The sequence below is a fragment of the Lactuca saligna genome, chromosome 8 (genome assembly GCF_052625555.1).
Source record: "Lactuca saligna cultivar CGN05327 chromosome 8, ASM5262555v1, whole genome shotgun sequence".
Classification (NCBI taxonomy): Eukaryota; Viridiplantae; Streptophyta; class Magnoliopsida; order Asterales; family Asteraceae; genus Lactuca; species Lactuca saligna.
The window spans coordinates 199,861,973-199,874,241 of record NC_136424.1 but is presented as its reverse complement, the minus strand read 5'-3'; the positions used below and the strand labels follow the sequence as shown (position 1 = coordinate 199,874,241).

General features: G+C 40.0%; 1 protein-coding gene across 1 annotated transcript; it reads right to left on the bottom strand.

Moving 5' to 3' along the window:
• Nucleotides 1-7,770: 7,770 nt before the first annotated feature.
• On the bottom strand, nt 7,771-10,001 carry LOC145010436 (uncharacterized). The gene is made up of 6 exons (XM_078968977.1): nt 9,875-10,001; nt 9,543-9,823; nt 8,908-9,118; nt 8,716-8,811; nt 8,301-8,513; nt 7,771-8,183 (listed from the first exon to the last, which is right to left on the bottom strand). The coding sequence occupies exons 1-6, from the start codon at nt 9,999-10,001 to the stop codon at nt 7,771-7,773; spliced, it is 1,341 nt and encodes a 446-aa protein (XP_078825103.1).
• Between the last annotated feature and the right edge of the window lie 2,268 nt (nt 10,002-12,269).

Below are 12,269 nucleotides of genomic sequence, written 5' to 3'. Positions count from 1 at the left end.
CTGTTACGGTGATCACGCAGAAGTTTCATGAGAGGGCGATGTTCTGCCCCGAACAGGTGTCCACGGAGCAGGCTCAGATGAGTCGGTATTTGGGAGTGCTGAGGAGGGATATCCAAGAGTTCGTATCGAACTCATCATATCAGACTTTTGCTGAGCTTCAGGCGAATGCCAGGAAGCGTGAGATCGAGTTGGAGACCCAGGCCAGGGAGGAGGCCGAGTCTCAACGGGTGGATCGGCGGACGGCTCAGTCTCAGCCGGCAGCCAAGTGGATCAAGTCCGTCGATTCGAGATCCGGAGGTCAGAAGAGCCCCACTTGCGGAAAGTGCGGCAAGGGTCACGAGGGGGCATGTCGATCGGGTGCTTGCTACAAGTGTGGCAAGGAGGGGCACATTGCTAGAGATTTCCCCAAGGGATTCATGGTTTGCTTTCATTGCAACCAGACTGGCCATCGGAAGGCCGAGTGCCCCAGCTTCGCCAGGGATCTAAGCCTGCTGCCAGGGTTCCCGAGGTTCGGCCAGTGAAGGCCGAGGCTCTGAAGGCTCGTGGAAGAGCTTTCCAGTTGACTGCGGAGGAGGTCCGCGCGGTGCCTGATGTCGTGGCTGGTATGTATTCTTTCATGTATTTACATTTATACTGAGATATTGTGCTTATATTATTATATGCGTGGGTACTTTTCTTGTGAATCATGTGCCTGCTTTGGTATTGTTCGACTCGGGTGCGAGTCGGTCTTTTGTTTCGTTGGCTTTTAGCCAGCACATCGGTATCGATCGGGAGGTGATGAGCCGACCCCTGCGAGTTGCTATAGCAAATGAGAAAGCGGTATACGCCACTGAGGTGATTCAAGGATGCATGCTCGAGATTTTTGGGGTCGAGTTTCCTATAGACTTGGTCCCCATAGCTATGGGGGATGTCTGCGTTATCGTGGGCATGACTGGTTGAGTAAGTTTGGAGCAGTCATTAACTGCGAGAGACAGCTGGTGATGATTCGAGACCCTAGTAGGGGAGTGCTCACGGTTTATGGCGAGGGGACCCGGTATGGGTCGGCGTTTTGTTCGGCTGCCAGGGCAAGGCAGAGTTTGCAGCAGGGCTATGATGGATTCATAGCCTATGTGATGGATACTCGTGTGACCGAGGAGAGGCCCAATTCGATTGATGACGTCCCGGTTGTATGCGAGTTTTCGGATGTGTTCCCCGAAGAGTTACCAGGTGTGCCTCCGGAGAGGCAAGTGGAGTTTCGTATCGATTTGATTCCGGGAGCGGCACCCATCGCCAAGGTTCCTTATCGTCTCGCTCCACCGGAAATGCAGGAATTATCCTCGCAGCTTCAGGATCTGTTGAGAAAGGGATTCATTCGACCGAGTAGCTCGCCTTGGGGACCGCCGATTTTGTTCGTTAAGAAAAAGGATGGTAAACACCGGATGTGTATCGATTATTGGGAGTTGAACAAGTTGACGATTAAGAACCGATATCCGTTACCTAGGATCGACGATCTGTTCGATTAGTTGCAGGGGGCATCTTGGTTTTCCAAGATTGACTTGAGGTCGGGGTATCATCAGATGAGGGTTCGAGAGGAAGATATCCAAAAGATTGCTTTCAGGACTCGTTACGGACATTATGAGTTTGGGGTGATGCCTTTTGGGCTCACCAATGCCCCGGCCGCGTTCATGGATCTCATGAACCGGGTGTGCCGTCCGATGCTGGATCGGTCGGTGATCGTATTCATCGATGACATTTTGGTGTATTCAAGGACTAGGGATCAGCATGAGGAACATTTGAGGGAGATTCTTGGGGTTTTGAGATCGGAGAGACTGTATGCCAAATTCTCCAAGTGTGATTTCTGGTTACGATAGGTCTAGTTCCTCGGGCATCTTGTTAACCAGAAAGGGATATTGGTCGACCCGGCCAAGATTGAGGCAGTATTGAGGTGGGAGGTGCCAAGATCGCCCACCGAGATCATGAGTAATCTAGGTTTGGGTGGATATTATCGCAGGTTTATCAAGGATTTCTCCAAGATCGTTGTACCGCTCACTAGGATGACCCGGAAGGGTGTTACGTTTTCATGGGGACCGGAGCAGCAGTCCTCATTCGAGACGCTTCGTCAGAAATTGCGCGAGGCTCCAGTGCTTGCACTCCCGGAAGGGATGGAGGATTTTGTGGTATACTGTGATGCTTCTATATCGGGTTTGGGGGCGGTGCTTATGCAGAGGGGTCATGTGATAGCATACGCTTCGAGACAGTTGAAGCCTCATGAGTCGAGATATCCCACGCACGACCTGGAATTGGGGGTGGTGGTGTTTGCCCTCAAGATCTGGCGACACTATTTGTATGGGGTTCGGTGTACGATATACACGGACCATAAGAGGTTGAAGTACTTGATGGATCATCCAAATCTGAATATGCGATAGAGACGGTGATTGGATGTGGTGAAGGATTACGATTGTGAGATCAAGTACCACCCGGGCAAGGCTAATGTGGTAGCCGACGCGTTGAGCCGTAGGGCGGATAGCGCCCCGATCCGAGATATTTGTATGAGATTGACGATATTGTCCCTGATTCTGGATATTATTCGAGGAGCTCAGGTGTAGGCTGCAAAGCCAGAACATCAGAAAAAGGAGCGGGTTGTAGGTCAGGTATCAGGATTTGTCACGGATGGTCGAGGGCTTATGAGTTTTCAGGGTCGGATTTGGGTACCATTTGTGGGCGGTGCGCGTACTATTTTGATGGAGGAAGCACATCGATCGAAATTCTCGATTCATCCCAGCGCTACGAAAATGTATTTGGATCTCAGGAAGGACTGTATGAAAAGGGATGTCGCTTGGTTTGTCGATAGGTGCTTGACTTGTCGGCAGGTCAAGGCCGAGTACCAGTGACCGCATGGTAAGCTACAACCGCTAGAGATTGCCGAATGGAAGTGGGAACAAATCACTATGGATGTCATTACCAAGTTACCGCGAACTGCTAGGGGAGTCGATGCGATTTGGGTGATCGTGGATCGGCTGACGAAGAGCGCTCATTTTCTAGCCATCAGCGAGAGCTCTTCTGCGGAGAAGTTGGCCGAGTTATATGTGCGGGAAGTAGTAACTCGGCATGGGGTGCCGATCTCGATTATCTTGGACCGTGACGTGCGTTTCACTTCCAGGTTCTGGAAGAATTTCATGAGGAGTTGGGTACTAGGTTACATTTCAGTACTGCATATCATCCCCAGAGAGACGGTCATAGTGAGCGGACGATTCAGACACTCGAGGACATGCTTCGGGCATGTGTGTTGGACTTCGGAGGAAGCTGGGACACCTATCTACCTTTAGCAGAGTTCTCGTATAACAACAGCCATCATTCGAGCATTGGTATGCCACCCTTTGAGCTGTTGTATGGGCGGAGGTGTCGCACCCCCATCTGTTGGGGTGAGGTAGGGCAGCAGGTTATGGGTAGCACGGAGATCGTACTTCAGACGACCGAGCAAATTCAGCTGGTCAGGCAGAGGTTGTTGACCGCTCAGAGCCGACAGAGGAGTTATGCAGACAGACGACGGTCCGAGCTTGAGTTTCAAGTTGGTGATCTTGTTCTCCTGAAGGTATCTCCTTGGAAAGGAGTGATTCGGTTCAGGAGGAGGGGCAAATTGGGCCCCCGATATATTGGTCCTTTCCGTGTGATCGCGAGGGTGGGCCGGGTGGCCTACCGTTTAGACTTGCCAACAGAGTTGGGACAGATTCACAACACTTTCCATGTGTCGCAGTTGAGGAAGTGTATAGCCGACGAATCGGCGGTGGTTCCATTAGGGGATATTCAGGTGGATGCAAGCCTGAATTATGATGAAAGACCAGTAGCCATCAGAGATCGGAAGATCAAGGTTTTGAGGAACAAGGAGGTACCCCTGGTATTGCCTAGCGGAGCTATTTGCCTAGCGGGACTTCGAGGGTGAAGTCTTGTTCTAGTGGGGGAGAATTGTAACAACCCGGATCCCCAGGTATCTTTACTTTCATATTTTTGATATTCTGTGAGGGGACTCGGCGAGTTGGAGGTCGAACTCGCCGAGTCGGGTCGCGGTTTTGGACGGAGGTTCGCGTCCGGACTCAACGAGTCCAAGGGTTGGACTCGGCGAGTCCGCGCTGTTTAATGAAACCCTAATTCCTCGGTCCTAAGCCCTATTTAAAGTACCTTATGGCCTTCATTTGCGGCTACCTTGAACCCTAAGTGCACCCATACAACTGTGAGACCTTGTGAGTGTGATAAGAGGGCATTTGTTCATCATTTTGTGTATTATTGCAAGAAAGGAGGGAGAAGATCAAGCTTGAAGAGTTGGGGAGCTTGGATCTGCTTCTATTTTATCAAGGGAACCTTCTTGAGGTAACTTTCAGAGCTAAACTTCGTATTTTGGGTTGATGTGTCAAATCTAGGTTTTCTTCTTGCCTTATTTGGCTTAAATTGGAAGTATGAAAGGTCCCATGGAGATATGGAACCTAGAGTTGGACCTTAGCAGGTCCAGGAGGCCCCATATGACAAGCTTTATGTCCATTCTTTTGAGTTAAAAGCTAGGGTTGCCATATTAGAGGTTATTTCTCCAAAATGAGCCTTGTATGCGTTGCATGGTGACCAGGACTGAGACTTTACGTGATAAATAAGCTTGGGAAGGCCAGATCTATGTGTGTATGGAACGGATCTGACCGCAAAAGCCAGTTTTAGCTGATGCATGGCATGGACTCGCCGAGTCTGAAGAACAGACTCGACGAGTAGCTTGAAGATTATCCTTGAGACCACCCAGTGTGTAGTCCTGCCAAGTTGTGGGTGACTCAGTGAGTCGCAGAGAGTTAGAAAGGTTTTGACAGGTGGACCGAGTCAAGATGGGACTCGCCGAGTTGTCCTTGCGACTCGGCGAGTTGAGTCGAGGTGGCCCCGTGATTCATGACCAGGGGGAACTCGTCGAGTCGGAGGAGTACTCGACGAGTCAAAGGGAAAATCCTTGCGAGTTGGAGAAAACGCGTAGACTCGCCGAGTCACTCTAGTGCACTCGCCGAGTCCGGTCCAATTGACCAAAGACTGTTGACCAAGTCAACCTGTGTTGACTTGATATGAATGGTCAACCTTAGTGGTACAAGTAATAATTATAGATTCATGATATCATAGGAGGATTACAGCTCGGGGGTTCGAGCACGAGTGATTCCAGGGTTCACGATTAGCGAGGCATACGAGGTGAGTCTTCTCACTATACTGTACCCAGAAGGGTTTGACTGTGTGACCGGAAGGTCGAATATGATATGAGATATATGCCTTATGTGTGATAAGTTATTTGTTATATGTGCCATGTATGATATGCTTGATTTGTGCCGGAAGGCAACATATTATGGGCCGGAAGGCGTGGTCATATGGACCGTAAGGTTGACGTGGGTAGGACCGGAAGGTTTACCCAGTCGGGACGGAAGTCCCCTGAGAGACATGGACCGGAAGGTCAAGGCCTGGAAAGGCGTACGTGCGTAGGTTGTATTTTGGGGAACTCACTAAGCATTTGTGCTTACAGTTGTTGTGTTATGTGTTTCAGGTACTAGCGAGGACCGTGGGAAGGCGCCGGCGTGATCGTACACACACTCGGGGAAACCATTTTGTGATCTTTTGTTATGTAATCGGTCGTGACTAAATTGTTACATTGGAACCTAAACTTATTACTCAATGTTTTGATGATTGTAAAAATGAAAAATTTTTGGTTTCGGAATTTATGACGTTACATGGGATCATTGAAAAATTATGTTGATTATTACCATTCAAGGATCACATAGAAATCTTTCTGACTTCGAGAGCATACTTAATCAAGCTAAGAGGCTCTATGTCACTAAAGAACACCAATCATATTCTCCAATATATTTAACTATACTTAGAGTAAAGTTAACTATGGGGATAATAGTATTCATAGAATTCACACAAATTAAATTTTGTCAGACCCATTGATAAGGTCATTCTTTTCAGTTAAGTATGAATGGTTACACTTCAGCTGTATGACTTTATTATTCTAAAAATGGGATTTCGATTTCGATTTAGTATTTGGATATTGGAACATTATAACAACTATTAGATAATGTTATGATATATTGGGATATACTTATCACATTAATACTTTTTGTGCTCTATATTAACATGTTTAATCCATGAATAATGTTATTATTCTAAAAGGTCATAGTCGGTTATAATTATGGGATCATTTGTAAAGTAAGACTAATATGAATTGGATTGTTTGACTCTCACTAGATGAAAGTATGCAAGTGGTTGTAACCAACTTTCATAGGTACTTGTCAAAGAACTAGTATTAAACTGACACGTATCAAGATCATCTCATGGACCGCTATCATGAATGATACTTGATTAAAAGGTACTATCTTTGTATCCTTAATACATGAGATACATAGTGGGGCTTAAGTGTAGGGAGTGATGTGCTTTGATATGGTCAAATGGTGTTCCTTAACCGGACAATTATAAAATCCATTTTCAGGTATGGTGTGAACTATGCAAGAGGTTTATGTAGTCAAGATGGGATTTTTTTCGTCATAAGTGTTGAGCGTTAGATATCTATGGCGCCTTACCAAAAGTTAAACAACTAATGAGATTGATCGTGATCCGTATCTCATTTTAACATGATGTCTGTAATAAAGGGATAACTGATAAACTTACCTTATATACCAATTGTCGCTTTGAGCTTTTGGGGAATTAGGCGTTGATAGAATGACACAAAGTCGTATGTTGTTGGGGGAAGTGAAATGTGGCTAGACATTCATCAATGTCTATATCAGTGTAATATGAGTCTTGAGCAAGTGGGAGATTGAAAGCTCTAGTATGCTCAGGAGTCATATTAAAGTGATATTACTAATTAACATATGATACTAATGGGTCACACTAACAACAACTTAATATAATTAATTATTTATTAGAAATTGATTTTAATAAATATTCAATAAAATCTTATAATTAAAGTGTAAAATATTTATTTCATGGAAATCATAATTTTCATTAGCTAGTAATATTAAATATTCATATGGTATGAATTAATAAGTTGTGTACAACTTCTTGGACTAGTGGAAACCTTTTTGTCTTTTACTCCAAATACAATGTTTATATTTTATAAAACATGAGTTTATAAAATTTAAACTAACTCTTCTTTTTACATATATAATACGAAAAATTAGAGGAAAAAAAAGAGTGATGGGTTTCCATTAGTTAATTCAAATGAAATGAAGCATGGGAGACATGTTTACGACATGGGGACATAAGTTCTTAAAGCGTTAAGACATAATGGTCAATACTTTCACTTTATGCATATAAATAAGCGGCTTGCATTCCTGAAAGGCTTCCTTAATTCCTCCCTCTTAAAATCGTAACCTCCTTAGAGGAGGTTACTCTCTCCCTTTTGTTCTTCTTTTCCTAAAGAATACTTGCATCTTCATGCCTTCTTTAAGTTCATATTGGTTATGAACTTAAAGCTTAAGGGTTTAAGAGTTTATGGAATAGCATCTACATCAAGTTAAGTCATTGTTGGTGTCTCAAAGGTTCCACCTTCTTCATCAACTTCCAAGCCTCCTAAGACGGCCCAAATAACTAAAAAGATTGTTATTTCTTGACCTATTCTTTGGTTGGTATTTTAATCTTTCTATAACTTGCAAAAAGATCCTTGGTAGGCATAAAATGTTTATGTTATTTCAAAATTATTAAGTCTTCCATTGCCATATTTTTTTTGTTCATGAAATTATTTTTGAACTAAAACGCAACATCCAATGTCTCAAGTAATTTCTACTATGTATAAAGGTTCTCGACATCAATATCTAATCTTTCTTCCAACTTGAGTGTTTTTTCAACACGATGAAAATACAACTTAAGATCTTTATCTTCAAAATACCTCAAATTATATGGAAATATAAAACCAAATACTTTGTCATACTCTTTGAATTGTTCAAATCTTGTCTCAAGAGAAGAAATAGCTTGATCAACAATGTATAAGAAATAATTTACTCTAAGATTTTCTTTGGGTGTAAATGAAACTTCTTCGCTACTTGAACTCTCATCAAACATTTTTTTCCTTTCAATCAAATGCTTTTGTGGAAATATTGGATCAATACCCATTTCAATAGCAATCTCCTTAGCTTCAACATTCGCTTTTGAAAAACCAATTTCCCTATAATCCTTGAAGCACCCAATCAATTTGTTTACTTATGTAATATCATTATTAAGATGCATATCATTTGATTGTAACTTCTTACACACAATATTCACATGGTTTAGTACTTTATACCAAATAATAGTAGATACCAAAAATTATAAGTCACCAATTTCTTTTTCTGCTAGTGAAGTTGCTTCACTTGCAATTGAAGCATCATGATCTGTTTCTCCAAGTTGAAGTAATGTGTCCTGTACATCCACAAGTTGCAATTTAATAGCCTTTACACTGTCAACACGGCTTTCCCAACGAATTTGACACAATGACTTAAGATTCCAAGCTTTAAAATTATCTTTTAAAATTTCCCACCTCTTAGTAGAATCTGCAAAGATATTATAAATACGTTGGATGAATCCAAAAAAAGTTCTTTTCTTTAACACACTTGTTAGCCATATCACATAATGTTAGCTTAAGAGAATGGCAACCACAAGGAGTGTAAAATGCTCTAGGATTTATATCCAAAAATATATATTACACTTTTTGGTGTTTTCCTTTTATCTTTACTCTATTATCATAGCCTTGACCACGTATATCATCAATTTGAAGACCATCAGACTTTAACTCCTCAAGTTTAATATCAAATAATCCTTTTGCAGAGGAATCATCAACATTCAAAAAATCTAAAAAGGATTCCTTAATAGTAACAGAATTATATGATAACTTTAAATACCTCACTACTATAGTCATCTGTTCTTGGTGACTTAAATCAGGAGTACAATCAAGTATGCTTGAGTAGTACTTTTCTTCCTTTATCTTCTTGATAAGCTCTTTTTTAATTTCTCCAGCTAGCAAAGATATTAGTTCATTTTGGTTTAGGTGGCCAAGATAATGCACATGAAGCCCTTCACTTGTGATCCGTCGCACATGCTCCTCAATAATCGGGTCAAACTCTTCCAACATTTCAATGACACCCAAAATTTCCATTACCTAATAAATAAAATCAACAAATAATAAGTGGAATCAGTCATCTTAATTAACAAAAAGGTTTTTGGTGGAACTAGAACAAAAAAATACAATTTTTTGTTATCTTTTTTATACAACTTTTCATTGGATCCACGAAATGCTAAATCATGTTAAGCAAGAAACTTCACTACTGCAATAATTCTTAAAAGGACTTGTTTCCAGTTATCTCTTTCTTTATTGAACTACTCGTGTTGGACTTTATCAATTGTTTCTTTCAATTTCAATCTTTTATGCATGTCAAACCACTTATTCTTATTTGTAACATGATCCAATGAAATTTGTGTTCTTTAAACCTAGTGGTAACATGGTGCCAATTTGCATAACCTTCACCATCCAATTTACCATTCAAAATCCCTTTTCTAAACAATTTACAACTAAAATAAAATACCCTATCAAGATCTTTTGAATATACTAGCCATTCTCTATCACACTTCTCCAAATTTGATAAAGTTCTTATATATAAAGTTGTAGAAAATCGGCTACCAAATTTATTGTAGGGACCATACATAATACTATTATCTCTTTTAGGACCTTTCTGAACCAAAAGTTTAATCTCATCAGAATTAAGTTTTTTCCACCTTCTTCGATCATATATATCAACAAGATCTTTAACAAGCTCATGCTCTTCTGTCTCTTCTACTTCTACTTGCTCTTGCGCTTCAACATTCTCTTCAATGTGCTCTTCAACAGATTATCTATGGATAAACTTATCTAGAGCACCAACATCAACCTTTCTCTTTTCTTCATCTAGGTTTCTCTTTTTATGTTTTTGATAGCTTGATGGGTGTTTTGTCTTCATTACTACAACTTCATCTTCTTCAACTTTCAAGTTTTCAAATTTCAACATTCAAGCAATTACAATAAACATAATTCGAAAATCTGAAAATCAGATAACCTAATTTATAATAAACTATTAAATCCATTCAATATTCTATTAAACTCGTAATCTATGAAAGTATGCATCATTCAAATATGCAATTACCAACTATAAACTTGATGATCCTCAATTTCTTATAAATCATACCTTATTGGCTGATTAGCAGGAGATAAAATCAGATAATCGACCTTAAGTTCGACCCTTGTTGAGTTGCTGTCTTGCTGAATCTGTGAATCACATTCACCTTTCTCCTATTTTCTCTTAATCTCTAAGACGCTAACACAGGTGTCGATCATTTTTTTAACGAACGAACCCAATACATAATCGAGTAATCACCGGTCATGATTCTTGCTTTTGTTCGTCCAATTCCTTCTCCCATACGTGATGAGCCGATGCTGATATATTTTGATTATTGAGTTGAAATTTGTATATACTATTAAAAAAAGTTAGGCCCTGTTCCAATGCCCACATTGCACATGGGCTAAATCGGGCATGCCTAAACTATATATATATATATATATATATATATATATATATATATATATATATATATAAAATCTTACATAGTTAAATGAATTGCAAGGTTTTCTAAGCTTTTTTAGAAGCAAAGTTGGTAACCAATTCTTCATACTCAATTTTCATATATTTATCATTCATAATAACTAACATTGTCAATTCATTAAGTATTTCTTGTTGCATTGTGGACCGTAAGTTTTTTTTTTTTCTGCAGATGTGTAAGTATTCGACCTTGATTATTTAATAGCTATCGGAGCCTCTGGGTTCACATATCTCTCAAAAGTTATAATATGAGACATTCTATTAACTGACAAAGAGAGAAAAGAAAGAGGTTAGGAAGTGACTTACAAGTTCAACAAGAAGAATAGGAGATGTTGCAGAGGATATCTAGACGACACGAACATCAACAAAAGCTCATCTGGCAAGAAGCACTGGTCACAAAGGTTTATGGTAGGAATATCAATCAGTGAACGATGGAGAGGACTGGGGATAGATACATACCACAGATAATTAAGATAATTTTGTTAAGAGTTGTAGGGAGGAAATGAGGAGCACTTGTCGGTTAACAAAGAGGGAGAGTGTTGAGCACTCCGCTGGAGGCAATATTATCAGGTGAGTAATTTTTCCAGCAACAATAATGATCTTTAGCTTAGGGTTTTTGTAAATTCAAAATATTATGTTGAGTAATTGAACATTAAAATAGTTCTATGGTTTTTTTAGATAAACATAATATTACTGAAATATCTAATCTACTCAAGAGTCATATTAGTATGATATTTATAATTAACATATGATCCTAGTGGGACACTAACAACAACTTGTTACAATTGATTTTAATAAATATTAATAAACTCTTATAATTAATTGGGAAATATTTATTTCACATAAATAATTATTTAAAATAACAACTAACATATTATTTCATATGGTATGAATTAATAAGTCAGCTACAACTTTTTGGACTAGAGGGGTCTTTTGTCTTTTACCTAAAGTCAAAGTTGATATTTATTAAACATTGTGTTTATAAAATTTGATCAAATATTTCCTTTTTACCTTCAATGGCCAAAACAAGAGAGGTTAGAGAGGCTATGGTGTTGCAAATAGTTTAATCAAAAGTATGGAGCATGACTTGCATGTTTACGAGACCTGTTGGTTTAGTGTCATAAGTTCTTAACTGGTTAAGGAATCATAGACACTAACTTTACTTTAAACATGGCTAGAGGCATTCATTTGGTGCATTCTTGAGTACCAAAATTTGAGAGCATCTCTCACTCTCTTCATCTTTTCTTTTGTCTTTCACTCTTAAAGAATTGTTACTTTGTTTGCAATCTCTTGGATCAAATACTTGGTTATTTGTTTCCAAGCTTAAGAGCTTTTAAGGAACTAGCATACTCATCAAGTTGGTGCATTGTTGGTGACTCATTAGTTCCACATTCTTCATCAAACTCAAGCCACCCAAGAGGACTCAAATGACAACAATGGTTGTTATCATCTTCTTACTTCTTTGGTCATGTTTTAATCTTTCCATTACTAGCAAGATGATCCTTGGCGGGTTGTAATCTTTATTAAGTTCAAATTTTCTAAATCTCCCATTTTCCAATTATGAGCTTTTGAAACTATTGAACCATATAAGTGACCCTCTTGAAGTTGACAGATCCGAAGCCATCTCTAGATCTGCAATCATTATCTCAACCGAAATCAGGAACCACATCCGTAGTCATC

Excerpts from the sequence above, each read along its gene's own strand:
- LOC145010436 (XM_078968977.1), bottom strand. The coding sequence starts at position 10,001 with ATGTTGAAATTTGAAAACTTGAAAGTTGAAGAAGATGAAGTTGTAGTA. Across the intron at positions 9,119-9,542 it reads ATTCAAAAGATCTTGATAGG|GTAATGGAAATTTTGGGTGT; the intron begins GTATTTTATTTT and ends TTTATTTATTAG. Across the intron at positions 8,184-8,300 it reads ACTAGCAGAAAAAGAAATTG|TAAACAAATTGATTGGGTGC; the intron begins GTGACTTATAAT and ends ATATTACATAAG.